This window comes from Nelusetta ayraudi, unplaced genomic scaffold, assembly GCF_046127955.1.
Source record: "Nelusetta ayraudi isolate G7.1 ecotype Tasmania unplaced genomic scaffold, CSIRO-AGI_Nayr_v1 ptg000155l, whole genome shotgun sequence".
Taxonomy (NCBI): domain Eukaryota; kingdom Metazoa; phylum Chordata; class Actinopteri; order Tetraodontiformes; family Monacanthidae; genus Nelusetta; species Nelusetta ayraudi.
In genome coordinates, this window is record NW_027466205.1 from 464,270 (window position 1) to 489,482 (window position 25,213).

The 25,213-nt window shown below is 44.5% G+C and overlaps 2 protein-coding genes across 2 annotated transcripts in view; one reads left to right on the forward strand and one right to left on the reverse strand.

Moving 5' to 3' along the window:
* The window catches only part of steap2 (STEAP family member 2, metalloreductase), a 56,628-nt gene extending 32,633 nt beyond the window's left edge, over nt 1-23,995 (reverse strand). The window contains exon 1 of the mRNA XM_076013689.1: nt 23,883-23,995. The gene's annotated coding sequence lies outside the window, so the exon portion shown is untranslated. The remainder of the gene's footprint in view (nt 1-23,882) is intronic.
* f3a (coagulation factor III, tissue factor a) lies at nt 19,821-24,661 on the forward strand. The gene is made up of 6 exons (XM_076013690.1): nt 19,821-20,025; nt 20,697-20,808; nt 21,109-21,302; nt 22,457-22,638; nt 22,720-22,888; nt 23,951-24,661. The coding sequence occupies exons 1-6, from the start codon at nt 19,947-19,949 to the stop codon at nt 24,094-24,096; spliced, it is 882 nt and encodes a 293-aa protein (XP_075869805.1). The 5' UTR covers nt 19,821-19,946; the 3' UTR covers nt 24,097-24,661.
* Nucleotides 24,662-25,213: the final 552 nt, after the last annotated feature.

Here is a 25,213-nt window from a genome sequence, read left to right on the forward strand (position 1 = left end):
TGTTACCGCAGCGGGACGAGAAGCAGCAGCAGCAGAGACAAAACCACTGAGCCCGCCGACAAGGATGTAACGTTACCTTGGGAAGTTGCCTTCCCGATGTGACATTTCAAGAGCTGAGGCTGTGGGAGAACTCTGCGGCCGAGGAAAATGCATGTCATTTTCAGAGTAATGTGCGGTTAGCAAGGGGGAACGGTTAGCTTTACAGACGCCGCTGCCCTCTTGTGGCCTTTCTGGAGAATTGCGACAACGCGAAGTTTCAAGCGTCACCTTTCGACACCCTGGAATCCACATATGGTTTGTTGGATTTCCATGACTCGGCTGAAACCCACTTAAACACCTCACCTTACAACTGTCCCTCGGCTCTTTAGTGAGCTAGAATTTTCCCCTGTGGGTCAGTGTGTCATTGTGTGTGTAATTGTGAGCTCTGTGCGGTCATTACCAAAGTTCTGCCACACTGTGTCTCAGACTGCAATCGTTTTTTTCCTTTCAATTCCATCTGAGATTTCACAAGAAGCCCCCAACGCAGAGGAGGATGTTCAAGGACTGCAACATAAGAAGGAAGCCAGTGATTCATGTTTTGTTTTGTTTTTCCAGAAGAGGGATCTTCCAAGGGGAAACCATAAACACAGTCAGAGCTGGAGCTGGGGTGCTTATCATAACTCCGATCAGGAGTTATCACGTTAACTCCTTGTGAACTTGAATGCAAATCAGATTTTATTCTCGAGTCAATTCTAAACTAATTCTCATGCGTTATTTCCGTCGGGCTTCCGCCACAACCATATGACCGTGACGAACGGACTGCCTTCCACTTTCAAACGCAATTCTGCCATGATGCAAAGCGGGAGAGTGTGGCAAGCGCGAGCGCGAGGTCCGCCGGAGGGGCAAAACTGAAACAGAAAATGGTTTACGCCGTACGTAGGCCAAGATTTCCAAATTGCTGCCATCCACTCGTCTGCCTCAAAGTGAGTCACGTGCGTTTGTGTGTGTGGCACCCCCTCATTTCAAAACACCTTGCGCAACAGGTTGTCGTTGCCTTACGCAGACTCACACGTTGACATGGACAGTTTTTTTTTAAAGATATATATCTGTAGGTAGGGATTTAAAAAAAAAAAAAAAAAGGAAGCTTTGTCACATGATTCTGTTGCTTGATTGGCTGAGTAGGACGAATTCATTCTGTGAGAACATGGAGTTGCCTGTGTGAAAGTAGTACTCAGTCTTGCATTATATAAATTAACTTAATTAAACTGACCTTTACCTCATATCCCTGCACATTGCTGTTATTTTCGGAGAAGATGACCGCATGCAACAGAGAGAGATAAGAGTTGTGCACAAACTGGAGTCACTGACACTTCCCAGCAAAGAGTTAGGGTTTCCTGTCTCATGCGAATGCACCATAAGGAGGCAGCATACCCCCCCCCCCCCCCTCCTCAATGCAACGTCTGTCCCTTGTCCCCTATTCAGCCTCTGTACGTCTTCCCGTCCATGTCCATAAAAGGAGGTGGCAGTGCAGCGAAGGGCGGGGGGGGAGGAGCCTTCCCACACGCGGAGCCATGGCAGTGCGCGCCGGGGATCAGAGGCTCCGGACGCTTTAACTCGCGCTGTTGATTCAGCAACGGGAGTAAAGTCCAAATTCTCGAAGCCGTGACACACCAGACAGGCTTTCGAAAAGCCGCATGTGCGCTCGCAGTATTTATGAGAGCCGATCCCATCACGTCACTGTCGTGAAAATGGAAATCAACAAAACGTGAGGGAGAATTAGGATTCATGCCGCTCTTTTCCCGCCACGGCCTCTATTCTTCCATCCACTTGGTTCCGGGAAAGGCCCGATTAAAGCAGATTTGCAGGTTCCCAGCTTTCCCTCCATCTGCTGCAGCCAGCTGGCCGATGCAAGGACTCGCTGTGCTTTTTTGTGCGTTGCTTTGGTGCCAGTCACCAAGTTTCAGAGGAATGCAAGCGGCGCTGTCAGATGGTCAGGCTGCCAAAAAGTGAGGCGGGACAGCTTCGTGTTTACCTGATAAAGGCAGGTGTTTGCCGCAGGGAATAGAGTGACGGTGCAGTCACATGATGTGTAACTTCTTTGTGTGTGAACTGTTCCGTGCAGTTGCGTAACGCGGCATCCGGGTGAAACAGGATTGTGGCGAAAGAACGAAAAGAAAAAAAAAAAAAGAAGAGTTGAAGATTTAAGACTTTTGCTCATGTCAAAGCCTTGGAACCAAGACGGATGGCCCTAACCGGTTTTATGACTCCGCGCTGAAGCTTTGGTGATCACTCGAGCGATAATTCCATCGACAGGAGCACTTGGCCTCCTTGAACCCTGCACACTGTTTCAGCTGCTGTCTGAGGAGGGCGCTATTTGGCAAGCGCATCGGTAAACACGTAAAAGGACAGGGTTGCGTTGGGGTCAACGGATGAGCAATTGCAGAAAACGCGATGTACACCCCACCCAAAATACCCATTTAGTCCAAACTACTTCCAAACAAATCTCGACAAGGAGCACATATAACAAAAAGCATGCGAGATAACGCAAGGAGAGATAAGGATTATCCCCAAAAAAAAGGAAGCCCAGACAGAGAGTTGGAGTGGTGATTGTGATGAGTTATGAAGCGGGGCTCCCCTTTACAAATTTTACATGCGTTCGCTTGGTTGGATCCAATCCAAATTTTCTTTTGGTGGCGAAACGGCCTAGAAGTTTATTCGTCCTCACCAGGGTCCAGCCCGTGGCTGAGAGAACAGGATTTGCAGTCACAAAGGGATTTGGAGGTGAAGGCTTCAGTCATTGAGAGATAAACGATCGGAATGTTTGGCATGGGACAGCTGGACGTCGCACTGCATGCTAAGTTTAAAAATCCGAAGCGTGGATTATGGAAAACTGGGAGCTCGCAGGTCACGGAGGCCCCGAATGTTTTGAAACGGACGACGGCTTAGACGAAAAAAAAAAAAGAAGCAAACTGCTTCGCCTGGTGCAGGCTAAACACGGAGAATATGACAGAGAGAGGAGCAGACGAGGGGTCGAGGCATCGGGACTCTGAGGGAGTTGGAGGCAGAGCTGACTCGGGAGTGGGTTCTTTGTCATCGGCCATTGGGATTTAGAGTCCAGGTTAGTTCTTGCAAACTTGATTTCTTCACACGTGAAACCAGTTGCACACTATCGCGTTGACAGCAGATGATCTACTGTATTCGTGAATGACGCACTCTTTTTTTCAATAAAGTCAATAAAATATGACATTTATGGTCCAGTCTGCAGCGTTTGTGAAGGATTTATTGGCATGAATATATATATATATATATATATATATATATGAATACACAGATATATAAACAAACACACACACACACACACACACACACACACACACACATATATATTTATATGTATATATATATTTTTAATCCTTTCACCAGAAAAGGCCCAAAAAGTAAATATCATATTTATAAATTTGTTAATAATGGTTTGGATAAGTGGACCCTCCTGTTATCACAGCTAATTATCAGTAAACTGGGACAAACACTACCATTGGTTGCAGTGTTCTTTCTAACTAGTAGATGGCACTAACTCATACACACCGGGCCTTTAACTGCAACATGTTTGAGATAAGGAGAGAAAAAAAAACAAAACAACAACAACAACTGAAGAAAAAGAATCAGTACGTCCGAAGGAAAACAATACATTTTGTGATTTTTTTTTTCTTCTCTGAGAACTCGTCCTAACTCCTCAACTGTTTTGTTCCAGTTTAGCGCAAGAGATGAAAAACATACCGGACAGAATGACCTAGCTAACCTCCGAGCGGCGCAGATAAGGGCCTCATTCAGTTCTGCTTCACAGACTCTGAGCCCGTACGCCGTCTCACCGCTCATTTAGCAATCAGACATCTGCAACAACAGGCCCCGCTATGTCAGCTATGCTCGATCACAGGAAGCGGTGCGTGTTGTTCTCACACAGGAGGGAGATCGCCACGAAAGCTCAAAGTGTCCCGCTGACGCGCTGTGGACATTATTTTGCAAATACTTAAGGATGTTTATTGTCTCTGGCTCGACGCGGCATGCGGTAAAATGCTGGCCGACGATGAATGTTGCCAGAGACGCGTTTTCCCGAGACTTATTAAGGCACTTTTTGCACCAAACTGCAGGTTTTCATGTTAAAATCTTTGCCTTTGGCAAAAGTTTTCGCTCTTCGGCGCTCACAGGTCCCGAAAGGGTCAAAGGAGGCCGTGGGAGTAGAACGGGATAATTAAACAGGCGGAGGGGGGGAGGTCGACAATATATACTCCTCAACTTGAATCTCATAAAGTCAAGTTAATTAAATTATAAAAATGATGTACACTTGAAACTCAAACAAAATAGCGACATTTCCAGATAATGCCGCAGTCATATTGCACAACAAGGCATCCGTCAACGCGGAATAGTCAAACAAATGAGCTCGTTATTGAATAACAGAAACTTGTGGAATTTAGGGAGGGATTATAATGTATTCATCTTTTAAAGGTCCCATCATCTGAAAGTAGCATTAGGATAATGTTAATGTCATAAAGTTTGTGCCCGTCTTTTATTTATCTTGAGTGATTCAGGTTGAGTCACACAAGAAGAAAATGTTTAATTTTGTATTCATATCCAAGATGAGCCCCTCCAATTGTTACATGCCCCCTAAAGCAGGGGTGGGCAAACGTTTTTGACCGGTGGGGCCACGTTTGGTTCTAAAATTTCACAGAGGGGCCTTTAAATATGCATGAGGGATCTGTAGAAAACATCATGGGGCTTTGAAGCCCCACCGCATTTAGCTCTTTATTGAAATGACTCTTCAAACACTGGAAAAAAATGGCCGAAGTACAGCTATTTTATGACTTACTGACTATCAATACCAGTGGTGTAGTCCAGTTTATTCCAGTGGGAATACTGTATGAAAAAAATGAATAAATAATGAACACACTTATCTAAAAAATAATAATAATAAAGTTTCAGCAATCAAGTGCAAAACGTAATGGCTGACTCCCAAACAGATCAGAACATAAAAAATAAAAAAAAAATCCTTTTTAGTCACATTTTTAAACTGGATAAGTGAACATTGTATTTAAAAAAACAAACAAACATACTGATATGCATCTTTGTGCATTTTTTAGTAGTTGTATGGTCATTCGGGACCTTTTCCAGTCGTTATACGGCGCACACCTGTGTATCACGTTAAGACGACACCACTGATTAATATAATTTCTTTAAGTATCAGCGGGACGGATTTTAATGCTTGACGGGCAAAATATGGGCCCCGGGCCGTAGTTTGCCCACGCCTGCCCTAAAACAAAAGTAAAAACTAAAAAAAACTCAACTGAAGGACATGAGTGAAAAGTTGGGGAAACTAAGAAACACTGCACAACATCCTGAAATGTAATGGAAAAAAAATTGAAAAATGACACCCACTGCTGCGATCAGAATGATAAACTAGGAAAAAAAAAGTAAAAGTCAATCTAAAATGTATATTAATAAAAAAAATGTCTCAGTCGCACTAAAATCTGAGCTCAACCCAGAAGATACAGAGCCAACTGATGCCGCTGACTCTCCAGAAGACGAAACCGAAACGAGCAAGGACCTGCAGCTGCGTGATATATACAGTAGATTCCCAACTGATTGCAGCCACCTGAGCACCATCACCACAGGTGCATCCAATAGCTCCTAACGAGCTGTGACCTAGTCAGCAACTGGAATGTAAAAAAAATAGACTGTAATTGTGCTGTTTTGTCGTCTTGTTTGTTTGTTTCTGGCACCATTAATCTCTCCCACACCAGATGTTCACCCCGAGCCGCGAGCACGATAATGAAGCGACTCTTCGTGGAAACCAAGTGGCGAGGAGAAAAGGACTTATTTGGGCCGCGCGCCCTGCGACGCGCCAACAAAAGCATTCTGAGGCCTCGCAGGCCGCGACCATCTCTCAGCTGGACTGGAGATCTCTGCAGTCCTCCAGGAGCTACAGATAACAAACACGTCGCTTCATTTAAACGTCAACAGCATTTTTCTGTTGTCCCAGATGGGTTGTCCACCCGCACCCCCACCACCCCAAAAAAAAACAAGGCGGATAAACAGAGGGGAGTTCACATGTTTTTAAGTGCTTCGTGCTCGGAGGTTACGCGGTGCAAGGTTGCTTCCCTCGCCCAAGAAGTTGTTCGAGTCGCGGCCCCGTCCAGCGACCGGCCAAACGAGAACTATCAGGAGGGGTAAACAAGAATAAGAACCGTAACAAAACATTCCAGACCAACATTATCCCACAGCACAGCACTGGTGGGTTTTGTTTTCTTTTGTTTTTTAGCATTAGGACGCCTGATGGTAATTCCACAACTTGCGAGCGGCGCTCTAAATTGGCCGAGAACAGCTTGCAGCATTTCAAACTCGTTTTACGAGCAATTTCTGCCAGATTGTGCTTCTTCTCCTCCTCCGCCTCCTGCTCAGATTTCCTGCTCTTGCACATGAGCGCACCTGAAGGAAGGCCTGCGGTTCGCTATTTGGCCGGCCAGGCACGGCACCTGATAACACATGGCATCGTACGTTCCTGCTGTATCACACTCACACAGTATTAAAAGTACCCTGAATAAGCCTCACAGTGCAACAGAGTCAACTTCCGATATCATATCTGCTTGATATGGCTGCACAAACATTTTTTCTTTTTTTTATCATTACTTGAGAGACTTGGAATTTTAAGAAAAAGGGGTCTACATTGTTCCTTTTATGGGTTTTCAAGGGTCACTTTTTGTTTAAAATAAATTTGGTGAAGGTTTGATAAGGAAAAAGTACAAATATCAAGACTGTTATACATTCATCTTTCTTTCTTTCTTTTTCCACACCAAAAGTTCCTTTTCCTGTTCTGAATCAAAGTGAGGAAGAAACAATTGTGCAGTTTTTAGCTCGGTACAGTTTGCATTCACGAGGGCGAAACTTAAACAAGTCTGAATAAAAACCACTGAAAGGCACAGAAAAAATTAAAAGAAACATTCAAAAAAAACACATTCTTATTTTTGCCTGCATTTCAATTTTTTTGCAGACAGGATGCCTATTGAAAAATTGAAAATTGGGTCTGTATAATTGACTGTATAATTTGATATTGATTTGAAGACAAAAGAGACTCGGTTCTTTTTGCATTCACATTGCCAGTTAATTTGAAAGAGGACTCGTTCTCTTTCTGGTCCACTTCAGTTCTATTTCTGGTCACGCTACTGTATTTTTTTTTTTGGGCGGGGGAACCAAACATCCCAACGTAACACAGGGCCTCCTCGACGTACAGCAGGCACATACAGGGCTAAAAAACAATGGCAAAAGGCCAAGCGCACCTAGAGTTGTTTTGAGCGAACCACCCAACCAAACTCGGTAACTAGGTGGTCTGAGTTATGGAACGTTCACACATGCATGCAAAATGCTGAGTCATAGGTCTGAGTTTGCTTTTAGGGCTGAGCGGGACCAAAGCGTGAAAACGCCCTTTTAGTCTTTAATTCAAATGTTGACATTTTCATTTTTTTGAGTCTGACGCTGAACTCGTAACTATGTCTCATAATGTTCCCAGTTGACCAACGATCCCAATGAGCTGGTGGTTCTCTGCTGAGTCGGCAGTGTGCGAATGCTCGCCTGTAAGTGGTTCATAGCTGACTTGTAGTGGAAGGAGTGACAACTCGGGGCCCCGCTGCTGTTAACCACAGCAAAAAAAAAAAAATGCATCTGAATTCTGACCAAAATCTCCCTTTCTGAGTAAGTCAGGAAAAAGTTGCTCCCGTGCCGTAGCGCTTCAAGTGGAATTTGCAGGAAACAAAATCACATCCTGCTGATGTCACCGTCTGGATGCAGACTTGGAACCACAAAGCACGAACCTCGGGCCTGGCACTCGAAGGCGGACGGCGAATTCTGCGGCGGCGGGCCGCGCGCGCACCAATCGTTCCGCCATCTGTGTCGGTTTCCATGACTTGAGCACACACGTGTGGGTTCCTTCAAGCGCAAACAAAAGTGAGCTTGCGGTAAACGCAAGGGGCTGATGGAGGGAATTAAAACAGAGACTGTTTAAAACGAAGACCGACTTTATTTGGACAAGCCGTACACACGCGTCTTCGCGGGGCTTTGAGGGAAGCGGCGAGAGCGACTGCCGACGTAACTCAAAAGTAGGCCAACGCAAATCAAACCGAAACGTCAATTCTCCTGCAACAACAATAGCTCAAAGCTGCTGACTGCACTCAAGGTTTATCACTGTGTATTAGCAACGGGGTTATTTTTAGGGATCGGAGGGTCAGGGGGAGGTCGAGGGTGTCATTTTTAAAACGTCCCGATGTGAAGTGTCCGCTCGGCGACGCTTGCCTCACGCCAACGGCTTCCTGAGTCACTTCCGCCGCCGCTCGGCCCCGCCGCGAACCCTCCTAGCGTGCGGCTCCTCGGGTTTCCCGACGGAGATGAAGAGATCCAAATAGACACCAGTGCAAACACGACACTTGCACGCCCGCGTCCAGTAAACCCTTTTTATGGGGGTTATCTCTGTCTGCATCAGGGTGTAGATGTGTCTTGTCTGTATGTCTGGGATTTGAAACGCTGATAGGAATAATAAAAGAACAGCTCATTGTTATGACTTTACACAAAACGGTGGTGGACAAAGACTGGACTTTTTTTTTCCCCTTTCTTCTTCTTCTTCTTCAGTCTGTCACATACCAAGAATCCTAAACCTCACGTCTCAATTGATTAGAAAACATATTTTGGACTTTATTTTAGACCGCAAGGCGCCAATGATTCATTTTTCTGCGCGCTGCAGCCATCTCCCATGGGTGATTTTGCAGTTTTGAGTGACTCCCGTTTGCGAGGTGACTCCCACAGCTCATCGACATGAGGCTATGTATCACTTCTGTGCCTCATGCATACTTGATAATGCACCAATAGGCCAAAATATCAATGAAGCAATCTTTTTTTATTTTTTTTAACTCTGGTTTCCCAGCACAAATCTCTGATTAACCAGAAGTTGTTTTTTTTTTTTAGCACTTCCAAGGTCAAACCTCGGAAGACTATCTCACACTGGTCCAGTCAGAAAAGATGATTCCATGCCGATCAATAGCCTGTCTCTCGGCTTTTAGGCTGCAAGGACGCCTTGTGTGTTGTCTGTCTCAACGTGCACAAAAATTGACCCGTGGCAGACCAAACGTGGTCCAGTAGTTTTAGTTTTATATTGATTAACTGATTAAAAACCAGTATGATAAGTACGTTCCTCACTTCCTCATTTCATCCACTTTTAGATTCTTCTTTCAGATTTTTCCCGTCGTATTAATAATATGATTATGACCCGCATTTTCCCTGCCTTTAAACAGTTTGTCATAAGAAAAGGAGCACTATCAAATCTAACACTCATCATCATCTTCGAGAAATCTTTACGTAAATATAAAAAAACCTTTACGTAAATAATATTTAAAACCTGGATTGACACTAGAAACCTTGTGCCGTTCTTTATCACAATAGTTTTACAATTTACTGCTTTATGAGGGTTTTTTTTTGCCCGATGTCTGCATAGAAACAACTGCATTTATATATTGTGAGGTAATAATTAACTGTGTGTATACTGATTTAATCATAAATTGATTTATGGATATTTTTTTTGTAAGGATGTAATGTTGTATTTGTATCCTGGTTTCAGTTGACCCTGTACAAGTCGATACCTGGCACTACCAGTTCCCTTGATGTTGCGAAATAAATGGATAATTTGCACAACGTTATGAGTGTTCGGCCGCTGTTTTTTGTCTTCTTTTGTCTTTGTTTACATCTCGACAGGCCCAGGTTTTATATAAACAAACTAAGAGACTATATTGTCATTAGTAGGCTAAAAAGTGCCATTTTGCTATATTTTTGGTTGGTGATATGCAATGGGATTTTTTTTTTTTTTTTATTCAAGTAACTAAACCAAAGGACTGATTAATCAAAGCAATTGCGCAGCAGATCTCGTTTTGAGAATCGAGGCCACGCGATTCGCCGATGACACGAGAAACCCGTCCACGTTGTTTTTCCCTCTTCTGGCACAACTCGCGAAGGCGTTCCGTCGCACAATGGAGCTTTTTGTCCTGCGGGCGCCACCCGCTTTGGGAGAGCCTTTCAATGGGCTCGATCAAAGATCAAAGCATTCCAATAACAAAAAACAGGTAAGAAACCGTCTAGCTTTGGTTGAACTGCCACCCTCCGCCCAACCACCACCCGGCCACCCCACCCCCCCCGCTGGGTTCAACAGTTCACCGTGTCCTCCTTTCTCCCAGCGGCCCTTTGTGTGTTCCTGTGTTTCTCTTACCGCCGTCCTGTCGCACCGCGGCAGGAACCGCCGCCGTCTGCAGGTGCCTGCTGCCCATCTCCTCACCTCATCTCACCTCGCTCCCCACCCCCGCCCTCCACCCGGCTTTCATGCCGGCTGTCGGGTCGTGGCGGTCGTGTTCCGGCAGGACGGCGTCCCCGCCTCCTCCGCTCTTGCAACAAGCCTCCGCGCAAACACTTACTTTCCCCGCATTCCGGGGCAAGCCGAGGCACCGCTCGGCCGACGAGGCCACCGTGGCAGTGGAAATTCACAGGTTGGCAGAGGTGGGAGGTAACGGAGTACAAGTACTTCAGTACTGTACTTGAGTATACATTTCAGGCGCTTTTCAAAGTCAAAAAGTCAAAGTCAAAATCAGCTTTATTTGCAACTTTTTCGCATGGACAAGACATACAAAAGACATACAAATTCGGTTTCCCGCTGTCCCACGGTGAAGACTGGATGGACGACTTCTTACTTTTACTCTCCACATTTGCACACAAGTTTCTGTAGTTTTCACTGCTCACATTGGAAAAGCATGCTGGTTACTTCACTGTTATTATTTGTTTATTCTACTTGTTGTTTGTAAACCGCCAATACAAAAGTAGACAAATTTTAGCGGAAGATTATTTTAGCTTTGGGGTCACTGTCCAGTACGTTTTCGGTGCACAGGATTAAAAAAAAAAAGAAAAATTGGTTCCTGTTATCAAAAGCGTTAACGTGCAATAAGGGCTCGCCGGTCACAACGATCACTGATTACGGTTCACTTGGGGTGCAGTTGAAAGAGAAAAACACAAGTGGTTCTCAGACTTTCTCCGTCACATCACATCTGCCAGCCAGAGAGGATGCCGTGTCAACATCAACATCTGAGCCAGTGGATAAACAAGGTTTCGCTAGAATTTCGCTACAATTGCCAACTCACTTTTGCCACAACTGTATTGTTTTCCAGGCAGGAAGGGCTGCCCGCGTTAAACCTATTACGGGCCTGTGACTAAGTGAACGGTTAGTTTTGCTGAAGACGGCGCCTCTAAACAACAACAACAACAACAACAACAACAACAGCACGAGCTGTACAAATGAACTGGGAACAAACAAACTGGAACATAAAGTCAAAGAACCACTATTCTAGCATCGTCTGACAGTCGCGCACCTTCCCTTTGTTACTTCAAGGTGTGCAAACACATGTCGCACACAGAAGACGACAGGAAGCAAGGCAAACAGGACAGACCCAGAGAGGCCCGTTTCCGCCACGCGTGTAAACAGGAAAGAGTTTTCCCAAAGCTGCGGTTTTTAGTGGTCTGAAAACCAGTTTTGCATCTGGATGAAATGATAAACCTACATATAGAGATTTTTCCTTCTTAAAAAAAAAACAAAAAAAAACAGAGCCATATAAATGTGTGTTTTTTGGCTGTCTTACCGTACACGTAATTCATAATTGACAAATCGGGCACAATTCTAACTTTAGAATTTGTGTTCTATTTTCAGGTTTTCAGACACGCCTATTGGTAACAGAGAGGAACACATATGCATTGTTCAGAACACAATACAGCCTCAAGACCCACCCGTAGCCCCCGCTGCTGCCCATGTGAAAGTCAAAATTCAAAACAGGGAAGTGACTTCTGATTAGCTGACACAACAACATCCTGACCGTGACCCCTTAAATTGCGATGGCAAACGCGGCGTCTCACCATGTTGCAAACAAGGGAGTTCAACTACATGGCAACTGCAATGGAGACCCCACTGGTTTGTGCTTTCAAAATATTTGTGTTATTGTTCTGTTGTATGTGTGTTGTGTTGTTTCGTTTGATTTGACCATGAGTGGCATCACTGGCGCTGGTGGTGAACAGTTTATTCTTTATTTTCATTCTTTTAAATTTATCGTTTGGTATTAAAAAAAACAAGAGAGGGAAGTTTAGAACCCGGAAAAATTGTAAACTTTTTTCCACTCCTTTTCAAATATGAGTTGTTAAACGTGATTTTGTTTAATTGTCTTGCTTGTATATTTTGTTGTATTTTATTTTAATCATGTTTAAAAGAAATTGTATGAATAAAATTTTATGCTGGTAAAAAAAAACAAAAAACAAATACCACAGAATACTCAATTTCCGAATGTCCACTGTTTCAATGTTAACTTTTGTTATGGACATTTGTTGACAGTGAGTCAATAAACCAGTGAATCATTTCAACTCAGCAATCATTGGATTTGTTCTGCCTACTTGCACCTGTATCAAGCAAAATTCAGTTCTCAACTCTTTTCTAACGTCTGTCTCCAGCCTGTCACTGAACGCCCTAGATATGATAATCTACTGTTTTTGCAGGAGGTTGAAAACATAGGGTTAAATACGATGTATTTCCTGGAGATTCATCAATCTTCTTTGCATAATTAATCGTGCGGGACTTCGGGATGACAAACAAATAATATAAAAAAGAATTGGGACCGTTTAAAGAATGTTTTTTTTTTTTTTGCCACTCTTCCTCTTTTGGAACCTCATGACGTTGGAGCTCATCACCACAGCGAGTGGGCCATAGTGAGCAAGAGTTGATATTTGTTGACTTCAGCAGCTTCTGCAGGGATTGGATGCGACCTCTGTCCCCGGCCCAGGCGGAACTTTCAAAATCCTACCCGGACTTATTTTTAGCGACGGCGACCGGGGCGAGATTCCGACTCCCTCACTTTCCAAAGTGCCATTGAAAGTGTCATAGGCGTGTAGCAATGCCGGCTGGAGAGGGTGAGTGTGCGTGTGAGTGTGTCTGACTCGGATCCTCCCATTTTTACAGCCTCTGCCTGCTGCTACTGTTGTGCTGCCAAAGCCGCTGGTGGCTATTGAGGAGAGTCATTATCTCTGCGAGTGGAATCTGACACCTCAGCACTCGGCCGGGTTTTTGTGTTTGTTCGCACACAAACGCCCCAGCGGATAAAAAAAAAAGAAAAAAGAAGAGGCCCCGGCTCGTTGTGGAGTCGGCGGATGTCGTCGCAATGTGTCCCGGGGAATTTAATGCATTAAAAAAGATGCCAGGAAGGCGTTGCGTCAGCCAGTCGGTGGGCGCTGCGTGCCTGCCGTAACACGTTCAGGTTTTGGTGCAGAAGCTCTATCCTACCAGGCGGCGCCCTCGTCGACCACGGTCGCAGGTCCTCTTATCTCGCGCACTTACGAGGCAGTAAAGCTATGACTGCTCGATTAGTGTGTGTACACCGTCTTATTTGAGAATGATAATAAGATGAATCAGCACACCGATGTGGTTGTGATCGTCTTTTCCAAGATTACCAGCTGACACAGTCAGGCTCTTTCTCTGAGGGCCCTGATAAGGCTCACATTCCCTCTCTCGCTCCCATAATGACTCATGTGAATCTAGGTGGATGGAAATTCATATTCCATTTCAATTAGAATGTCACACGAGCTGCCCGGGAGACTGGCTTCACCTTCCATGGTTCGCGACACTCACAACGTTTACATGACACTCGAGAAAACCGAATTATCGCCTTAGTCCGACTATGATCGGACAACTCACGTGCATGTAAAACGCGCTAGTCCGACTATGATCAGAGTCAAGAATTCACGCACATGCACGACACTAGCGATTTTAATGTACGTAAACAGAGGTAGACAGCTGATAGATAGCGCTCACTTACGAAGTATATTAAGTATGTTCGCTGTGGGCTTTGACAGTAAAATCGGCCAGTAGCATGTCGTGCACGTTTGCGAATTTCTGACCAATCCGCCGGCGGTGGCGACGCACATCTGCAGCGGTTCGGTGAGGAAATTTGTTGAATTGGAGACGCTCCAGTTGTTTTGCTATTGTGCCACGAAAGGTTACCCGGAAGTTAACGCGCTGAAAATACTCACATCGCCCCCTAGTGTGGGGGAGGTGGACGCGTCCCCGTCAATAATTCGATTTTCTCAGCTGCACGTATACAAGGAAAGAAGTCCGAATTATGAGCTTAGTCCGATTAAGCCCTGCTTGTAAACATAGTCACAGTTTGTTTCACTGTGTGTATCTTCTATGTTATTTGCCATCAGAGCTCAATCGCTTTTCTCGCTCCTCGCGGGGAAAGTGTTTTGTCGACGGCGGCGGAGGGTCGGCATGCAGGGAGCAAAAGTGCGTTACATTACCACGCTAAATTACCAGCCACGTCCTTTGATGCGGCCAGACTGGATAAACAAACCGACCGCCAGACTCCCAAGAGCCCCAAAATGACTTCCTTTCCCTCGCGAAAATAATAAGGGCATTCCAAATGGCACTTGCAGCGCCTTTTAAGTTGTACTATGGAGTTTGTACATGCAGACATTTAGGTTCTACATTGCGCATGCAAACATTACAGTCATATATTTGAAAAAAAAAAAAATAAATAAATAATAATAATCACCCGTGGACAGATCTGAGGTGTGGCTACCAAATGCAGAGCTCTCTCAGGATTGAGAAGCATGTTGCAAAAAATGGGCACGTGTGTTATTTGACGGCTGTTTACGAGACATGCCCTCCGTGGCGTTACTGCATGTTGTGTTCCACGAGTCATTTCAGCAGGCAGGGCGGGGGCACGGCCTTTCAACTCGTAAAAACGCGTAAAAAAAGAAATAGAAGGTGTGTCTGGTTGATGGTCTTCCAGCGAAGGAGCGTCGCTCTTGTACTGTAATTTGACAAAAATCGCACCGACAATGAGGCAAATTGTGCAGAATTTCCCCATCCGATGCGTCAAAGCGTTTCGGCCAATAATTCAATCACAGTCGGAGGGTTACCCGATCTACTGGACGCACCGCACCAATTTTCCGTCTATGCTGCAAAAATACACAACAATCAAAACGGGAAATGTCGGACAACAGCCTTGCTTTTGTGGAGAGGGATCTGTTCCAGTCACTCAACCCTCCCCTTCCTTTTTTCTCGGAAAACGTATGGCTGCACGTAAGGCGCTTGCTAAACTCATCAGCGGTTAAACGGCTGATGTGAAATCAGCAGCCGCGCACGATTACGTCAAGCAGCAAAAATTTGGTGTTTTTGTATTTTTTTGGGGGGGGTGGGGGGAGGCAAAAGTATGCGCGCTATTTACCAAAATAAAAGTACGGAAACTTGTATAAAAAAAAAAAAAGTACTGATTCAACTCCTTTACTCAAATGTCAGTAATAAAGTACGGGTTCTGAAATGTATTTAATTAGGAAGTAAAAATGCTTTCTTTTTTTGTTGTTGCCATAAATGAAACAATCCTAATTTTGCAAAACTGAAAAGGTTCTGAGAGAAGAATCTGGACTGAACCAACCAGAGGCCTTGCATGAGCGTCTGCATAAGATGAACAGCTTTGCTTTGTCAACTGCAGCGCAACCAAAATGTCGTCAGTAATAGTTGTGACCAGTGAGTCAATATTGGGTTACATTTTTAATCACAATAAATAAATGTTATTTCCTAGATAATAAAATAATTAATAATAATCTTGAACAGAATTTGCATCTTTTACAAATATTTAAAGACACAAAGGTTTTTTAATTAAGTGATTTTTATAGTGTAAAGTACAGATATTTGTGTGAAAATGTGGCGTCATCCGAAATACAAAAACTCAAGTAAAGAACTGATTCCTGAAAAATCCACTTTAGGACAGTAACAAAGTATTTGTTTCCTTGAAACTTGAAAACGATTACATGGGTTACATGGAAATGTGTGGGGGAATTTCAGTTGAATGCAAACCACAGAGTGATTGCCGTGTGCCAGCTCACGGCGTGAGCCTAACCGCATGCTACATTTCTAGACTTCCGAGAAGACATCTCGACCTCATGGAGAATTAATTGACTGTGACAGTCAGACGTTAAAAAAATCTGACCAAGAAGTTCACACCGTTGGGCAACGTCTTCGCTTGTCACTCGCGAGATCTTGAATTGCAACCCCTCGCTCACAAACCGACGACACATCGTGACACCTGCTCAGCTGTAAAGGCACGATTCCAATCGCGGCGGCCGAGGACTCAAATGCGTCACTGCGGACACATGTAGACGTGTGAAGCGGAGGCAGCCAGACGAGAAGTGCGAATGGATTATACATACAAAGATTACAGAAGTGGTTCATGAATCAGCGTCTGTCCAGAGTGACGCAACACCATGGTTAGGTGTTAGCACAAGTTATGCAACGAACAAAGCAGGCGGTAGAATGCCGCAAACCGTGCAAGGCAGACTCGAAGAGACCCGGACTTACATTTGCCAGTTACCCATAGCAGCTAGGTAGCATCATATGCAACAAGGTCTATGGGGTTTTTTTCCGCAGCTTACGGGTAAATTACCCACTCATTGGCAATGAAAGTGGGCCCGAAGGTCACACTTAGCCGTGGGCACGTGGGCCAATAATAGGCGAGACGTATTGTACAAGTGACTCAAAAGTGACACATGTGCACACATTTGCACACGTGTGTCATAGCGCAGGTGGCAAAACGGCAGAGGCAAAACACATGATGGCGGGAATAGAAATTAAAAAAATGACCAAACCAACAAAAAAAAAACTAAAAAAACAAAACATCGCAACAGGTTTCCCGACTTCGAGTCTTAAACCTCTCTTTGTTTTCATGTGTTGATTCATTTATTTATTTTCATTTTTAAAATTTCCATTGGTTTTATCTGAAGTGCAATAATGTCATTCGTTTTTTTTGTTTTGTTTTTTGTAGCGTGCCCAGAATTTAAGAGATTGGTGACGGGCAACAACAGCCTTCAACTCAAGTTCGAATTCAAATCAGAAGAACTTGAAATTAATATAGGAATAAAAAAATGCTAACATATTAAATAATAATATTTTTCCAATCAGTATTTTTTCTCCTCTATCTTAACCTCGGAATAGCTGATTAAGAGAGCGAATAATAATGGTACAGTGACACTCTGTGACGCCCTGGTGACCTCCGACCTCATTTGGAGTTGGTTGCAGGAGATCTGAGCGGCAAACATTACTGATAAACCGACAAACTTCAATTTAGTTTCAAATGAAAGTTTTAAATTTGTTTACTGCTTGAAAGTCATGTGTGGTCTTTGTGTTCTGTCCCACCTGCACCCGGTGTAATTAAACATCTGTCCAAAGTTAATGTGCAGATTTTTCCAGACGTTGATAACACGGTGCATTGTGAGACACAAACACAGTTTCCTCCTAATTGTACTGGCCTTGACAGAGTTGACCCTGCAGGATAACCTCCTGATCCCTGGACCAGCACCAAGACCTCTATGTTTGGAGTAGTCCATCAACACACCCTGACACAAAAACACAGGTCGGGGGTTAAAAATGCCATTAGTGTTTCCTACGAACGTGCTCGTAATGAATCTCATTCGCGGGGAAACAAGCGACGTTGTTTGCCACCCAATCCGAACAGTTGGCCCCTCTCACTTCCCAGAATTACCCTGGGATAAATTACGAAGGCCTTATTAATCGGGGCTGGAGCGCTCTTAAGACAATGAACAGGGGACCGCTGATCTCATTCTTTTCTGTTACCGCCCAATGGACCACGGAGACAAACAAGTGCACTTGAGCATCTGGCAAAAACAAGCTCAGGATATATTTAGAATAAACTGCAAACAAATAAAACGGTGGGAGGCTGCAAAGCTGTGGGAAGACATTTGGTTTTGATCCCCTCGTCTATGAAATATCTCTGAGCAATTAAGAAAGAAGGGGGGAAAAAAAATGTATCAAAAGCCACACGGATGATTTGGAGACAGGAACAGATGAATTCTGAATTGCCTTCATCCAAAATCAAAGTCTTGCAAACTAACCCCAATGAGCTGCGAATGAACTCGAGTTTGAGCGGAAAATGTCCGTTGGTGCCCTGCGTCGCTTTCCCGGAAAAGCTCTCGCAGTCCTTCCATTCACTGGAGAGAGTCGGTGAGCGGTCTGCATTTATAATCAGCGTCTGCCGCATTTTAGCATTCAAAGCCAACGCTCGCTCGTCTGTCTGGGCCCCTCAGAGGGAGGTGGGGCTGAGGGGGGGCGGCATAATAGGAAGGGGGAGGACAGACCCTGGCGCAGTGCCAGGAAGTCCCGGACGCGGAAGAAAACAGGACAGCAGTGCGGTGACTGTAGGCAACTTGGGTTTAAAGGAAGGGACATATTAAAGACATTTAATCTGGTTTGGTGTCATTAGATCCTACTGAGAACAAAGCCGAAACGTTGGACTTTTAGTTAATGCTGCTGCGAAAGCAGATTAAACTGACAAACACTCAACAAATGCTGCAGTGAAATCGCACTGCTTCTTAGTTCACCCTTACGATGAATGGGTAAGACTCTTTTTTTTTTTTTTTGTTGCTACCTGACACATTCGACTGTGAGAGAGGTCCCTTTGTAGTTCGTAATTTTATAACCCCCCCGCCCGAACTGCGGCTCTATATATAGACCTCTGGATCACCGTCTTAAGCCTGCAGGGGTGATTGGACGCTCTGATTCATGCTCAGCCCGCGCCGCAGCGTTTAGCGGGAGCGACGCTGACACAGTGCTCGGACACACGCGGTATAGAGTTACTCCGGCAGCTTCACGCAACAGAGAATGTGCCAGTGCCATTACGTCAGCCCCCCCCCCCCCCCGTCTCCCTCGTGTCAGACCTCTCTTCGCCGTCCCTGACTGCATCATTATGGAATGGGCCCCTTGATCTGTTGCGTCCGGCTGAGGCCATTATTGCTGCTCGAAATTTGCATTTGATTCAAATTTTAGTCGAACTCTATTAATAATTTCTTCTTCTTTTTTTTTTTCAATTTCAAAAGCAACCTTTCCGTCCTTTTGTCGTCTGTGTGCCTGTTAATCAACCACCGGCTACACCGACAAGATCACACTTGCAGTGCTGTTCCAAGTACACACAGTAGACACGAACAGCATACACACACTTGTAACATCTGCTTATTTAATATTTTTCTTACTTGTTTTATATATGAAATATTAATGTAATATATTTGTTATGTACAATCTTACTTACTTCTTTCTAAGCGCATTGAGTTCACGCTTGCTGTATAAAAATGTGCTATATAAATAAATTAGAGGGGGGAAAAAAATGCAGTGAGCAAAAAACATGAACTTCACGGACAGGCCAGAAATAAAGTAAATGAATAACTTACACAATTCTGTCAATAATACATTAAATGAAAATGAATCATCTTTAAATTGTCTTTCAATCAAAACGTAAATTCCTCGTAACGTTTGACTCGATACAAAAAAAAAATTAAATCTGTGATATCATTTGTAATGTGTCTGTAAAGTACACATGCACAGCGGCAGTGCGCAAATAACGAAAGATCGAAAGATAACAATTAAGTGCACGTATGGATCAACTAGCGTAAATGCGGAGATTCTTTGCCGCCAAGTGGTATATACATGGCGCAAGTGTGCGCGCCGTGGAAAATCGCAGGGCTTCACAGTCTTGTGTACGCGCTGCATGACCTCAGCAGCACAAGCACGTAGCCGCGTCCCCCCGCCCCCACACACACACACAACATGACGTCACAAGACCGCCGCTCCATATATGGGATGCCCCTCCCCTGGCCCTCCTCTGCCGTTACAGCGCATAAAACACTGTCGGCTTTCGGTGAACGAGCGTGAAACACACTCATACACACACACACACACACACACACACACACACACGGGACACTTGGAAGCATCACAGCGGGACTTCTTTTTACCAAGGAAAAAGCGAAACAGTTTGCGCTCCGACTCGGACTCCCCAGGAAGTGAGCTCGTCATGACTCGCAGCAGCAGCACCACCACCGCAGGAGCCGCTCTCCTGTTTGCCGTTTTCCTGTCCGCGCGCTGCGCCTCAGGTGAGTCGCCTTCAATCTCTGCTCACGCGCCCGTGCCCGCATTCCAACACCCGGCCGACCTTTGGAAATGCTCAAACGGAGCCACGCGACTCGCAACCAACCAAAGGAAGAAACGACAATTAAACATTGCGCGCGCGTATGAGGTTTCTCCGTTAAACTCCACCAACAAGCATTTGTTTGACTTCAATGTGCGCTAAATTGAATGTCTCGAGACATTTTTAATTTTTATGGTAACCATAAAAACACGTCGGTCTTCAAAGCTGCGCCGCAGAACGGTGGCCTGTTTGCACCAGTGTCCTCCTATTAAACATCATGTAGACACATTTCAAAATGAATGCTTTATGGGTCCCCCTGCAGACAGGGAAGCCAAATGCATGACCGACCACTGACCGCAGACTGTTGCTATCAAAAGAGATCTCCCCTCAATGTGATCTTATGAGTTCTTCTGGTTGGATTGAGGTGGCAAAAACCACAAACGCTTGTGGTGCCTTCAAGTTTTCTTTTCTTTTTTTTTCTCGTAAAAGCAACCCCTTCAGCTTTCCATTCACAATATTGTCATTGACCAAGAAAGGCTGCGACGCAACTTTGTCGGCCGCCCGGAAAGGTCACCTTCGGCCGCTTCAAAGGCTCGAGTTGAATCTCAACCCGACATACCCTCCTTCCGCTTGCAGGCTCCTACCCCCGGGCCCAGAACGTCACGTGGAGCTCGGTCAACTTCAAGACCATCCTGACCTGGGGTCCCCGACCGTCGAGCGACTACACGTACACTGTGGAGTACTCCTCGTGAGTAAAAAAAAAAAAAAAAAAACCCTCGCCGCATCTCTTTCACTCAAAGCAGCATTGGAATCTAGGTGTGTCCTCCTGGGGCCCGCTTCCCCCGAGGCAGAGCGGCTTTTGACAGGAAATGCTAATGGCGGTGGGGCTCGATAAGGATCCACCGCTGACCCAGTAACGGGCTTTTAGTGCAAGATTGATTTTCTTTTTTTTTTTTTAGCTCTGAGATTACACTTGCATAAAGACAGTCAAAGTGGGGACGGTGGCACTTGATGACCACTATCATTTCCTGTTGCACCCCCATGACAGGCTGAGCGGGGACAAGCAAAGGAACTCGCACTGCATCCGCTCCTCGTTGACGCTGTGCGACCTGTCGGCCTCGCTGACCGACCTGGACCTGTGCTACACGGCGGACGTCCTGTCCACGCCGCCGCTCGGGGCCACGACGGACCTCACCGAGTTCCCTCACGCCAGCTCCAAAAAGTTCTGCCCCTTGCAAGACAGTGAGTGCCTCTCTCTCTTTTTTTCTCTTTTTTTTTTTTTTTTTTTTTGCAAGTTGATGCGTCCAAAGTTATTTTCGGTAGACGTTTTGTCTCCTGCGCTCATGAGATAAATCGCTTTGGTGTTGTTGTTTTTTTGGAAGGGAACTCGCAGGCGGAATCCATCCCAGGTCTGCCGGGTTTATTTTTTTTGCGCGTTCACACTGTAAATCTCCCAGCTTCCTCGCAAAAGGTTCACCTAAGCTAGAATCCCGTTTTCCACTCCAGCTCGTTTCGTAAGAAACCTTGTGTGTGTGTGTGTGTGTGTGTGTGTGTGTGTGTGTGTGTGTGTGTGTGTGTGTGTGTGTGTGTGTGTGTGTGTGTGTGTGTGTGTGTGTGTGTGTGTCGCGCGCACACGCACACATACACACCACCCACCTCACCTTTTATTTGCCTGTGGTTGAACAGCTCATTGACGGTGGTACTTTACATTCCTCTCTCTGAAGGGGGAAAAAAAGGAAAGTTGCTCTTCAAAGGCTTTTTTCTCATCCCCCTTTTTTGTCCAATGCGATGAACTACGGAGGAAAAACAAATGTTGCCGTTGCTACGAAACAAAGAACAGTGGAGGAGTGAACTGCTTGGAACTGTATGACCGGGAGCCACCGTTACTTGCATAAAAATCGAAAGGGCCGCATTGGTTCCACAGTTCCCATTTTAGGCCGTTTGTTTAGCGTTGCCCGGCAATGCACAATTCCCCCGTGTCCCCTCTTTGACCAGCTGGCCAGATGGAGCCAAACAACATTTAAAAGTAATGCATTCAACGAAATTGGGGAGCAATATATCCTTGAAGTATCTTACGGCACCGAAATGTCGGCAAAGCAATAATATCCGTGCTCATTAAACGCAAAGTTCATTGACGTTCTTCCTCAACCTGGCTGCTAATACAGATTTTTATTCAGTTAAAAGTACACCGCTACAACGTCACAGCTTCCTAAAATGCCCCCGTTTGTAAAAACCTATTCTGGGAAGCGCGGAGAAAAAAAAGTTTCTTTCTTCTTCTTCTTCTTCTTCTTCTTCTTCTTCTTTCTTCTTTTTCTTCTTCTTCTTCTTCTTCTTCATATTTATATTATTCGTATTCTAAACAACCTGATGACCGCTCCTGTCCTCCGCCCTCGCAGCTGACATCGGCAAGCCCGACTTCAAGCTGGAGGTGAGCCAGGACAAGAGGAAGACCACGCTGTACATGCAGGACCCGCTCACGGCGCTCTTCAAAGACGGCCGCCAGCTGAACGTGCGGGACGTCTACGCCGACAAGCTCATGTACAGGGTCACCTATCGGAGGAACAAGTCGACCGGCAAGGTAGGAAACAAACAAACGGACAAACGGACCAGCGTCCGCGAGACAGAGAAAAAAAACCAACCCGTGTTTATCCCTTTGCAGAAAGTGCACAACTCCAAGACCAGCGTGATCGAGCTGACCGGCCTGGACGTCGGCGAGAGCTACTGCTTCTACGTGCAGGCCTACATCCCCAGCCGCAGCACTGAGAAGCAGCTGGGGGAGCAGAGCAGCACCCAGTGCTCCAACGATGACAAGAAGTCCATCTTTGATGGTGAGCAAAAAAAAAGAAAAAAAAAATCAAATACAATTCCAATACGGTGCTTAGCAAATGTATTTTTTTTACAAATTGACCTGGTTTACCAGCGTCTCTGTGATGGTACGCACACCAGTATGTCAAATTAGAATCATTGATTTTTATTCTTGGACAGAAAAAACATTTTTTTCAAGATCAGTTTCTGACTTCTTAGACAGATAAAAGGTGAATTTGAGTTATTGCATTGTATCCGTTTGTTATTTGACACAAAATAAGAATGTTTTTAATTTTTAATAGAATTCCAAAATACTTATTTTCTAAATTTCTTTATGACGGTTGATCTAATAAACTCGTGAAGCACCGTCTAGAATAAATCGCCTTCTGCTTTGTGGCTAATGTGCAGCTGTCGTCCTTGAATAAGCGTTAAACCTTCTTTTTTTTTTTTTTGGTGCTAAAAAAAAATTTCTTCAGTGTGAGAACTTCATGGCATCTGTCCGAAAGTTTGCCGTTCATGTAAAATGAGCAGGGTTCGCTTTGCCACTTTCGGCCACGGTTGTCAGTTAGTGTCAAGAACAGAGCCGTTGTTCCTTGCATCACTTTCGGGGGAAGAAAAAAAAAATTCCCCAATATTAAAATCGAAAATCAGAGAAAGAGGTTGTGAAAATAGAGTACGTGTGTGTAAATGTGTCGTGGACGATGATGTCACATGATTGCTTGAATTTTTTTTTTTTTTAAATCCACTTCTCATAAACATACGAGACCAGTGAAAGTAGGATCATAGAGTTTTTCTATGCTGAATAATAACACATTCATGTTTTAGACACAGTATAGAATCAAGGATATCCCAGTCTTTTAAAAAAAAAAAGAAAGAAAAGAAAACCTATCCTCTGGCGCACCCTGCAGGACAAACATAATAAACCTCTTCCTGCATGCGGCAACGTTTTTGGCCAAGAGGAAACTAAGACTTTGATTCACTTCAATAAAAATCTCAATTAAATTCCATATTACTTACGATAAGGTGCTCATCTCAATGTGATGCAGTGCTCTTCTAATTCTTCCACGTTTCCCCCTCCTTTGCAGTGTACTCGGTGGGCGTGATCGCGGGCGGCATCATCCTCATCCTGGCGGTGGTCGGCCTCATCATCGGCGTCACCGTGTTCTGCCTCAGGCGCAGGAGGAGCCCTCGGAACAACAGAAAAGAGGGGGAGCCGCTCAATGCTGCTTAAAGTGCACGAGAGAGAGAGTGTGCGTTTGTGCTGCGGAAGCGTACGGTACGATTGGACTGGGCATTCTAGTGTCAAAACACCGGGATCAATCCTTCCTATAGTCTCTGTGAAACTACCTCCAAACGTGTTTGACATGTTTGTTTTTTTTTTGTTTTTAATATATTTTACACTGCAGAAAAAAAAAAAACTGTTTCAGCACTACTGCTGCTGCTGTACACGCTAGTCCTACTGTGGAAACTTGTAATATTCCATTCCTGTTGACCTCTTGACGACTGTAGATGCTAATGATTTTATTTATTTCCTTTTATAGTTCACACTATTCTTTTTTTTTTTTTTTTTAATGATCTTTTGGGACGATGCAGCATTTCAAAATGCAGGAAATCCCGACCAAGAATATAATGGATATTATTTTTCTACATGACCCTTAATTTATTGTTTAATTGAACTGAACCCATTTGTACATATATCGTTTTTTTTTTTTTATACAAGTCAGTTCACTAAGATTTGAGTGTGTATGTGATGAAACGTCATTTATTAAAATATTAAATAAAATAATTAAATGAGATTCAAACTGGCTGAGCGCTTGTTGGATTTAGGTCATTGCACCAAGATATATTTTGGTACTTTTTGCTTTTGTTCAGAGTGATTTTATACTGACTGGTCATTAAGAGGTTGTGGGAGTATCTGCATTACAGGCCAAATACAAAGAAAGGTGTGGTCAGGAGGTAGCGTGTTGGGGTAAAGTAAGTGTGTAATTAATTGATTACTAGTGGAAATAAAAGTATAGATAAATTGTTAAATACTCAGGATTTTAAATAAATGTGTATATATATATATACACGATTTAGATATACGTTTAAATTAACTTCAGTACGAACAGGGCAAATGGAATTAACTTTAAAATGAAACTCTGATAAGAATGATACTGTTTCACTCATACATTTTGTGTTTCATTGACACAAGCGTGTCGAATCTGCGCTTGTCACCCTAAAGGAAAATGTAGCTTAAAGAAAAATAAAAGTATTTACCTGCTCGAAAACGCTCAGGAGATTTGGCCACTTCAACAAGGGAACAACGGAAGAAGCGAGGACGGCAAGGACACAAGGGGGCGACAAAT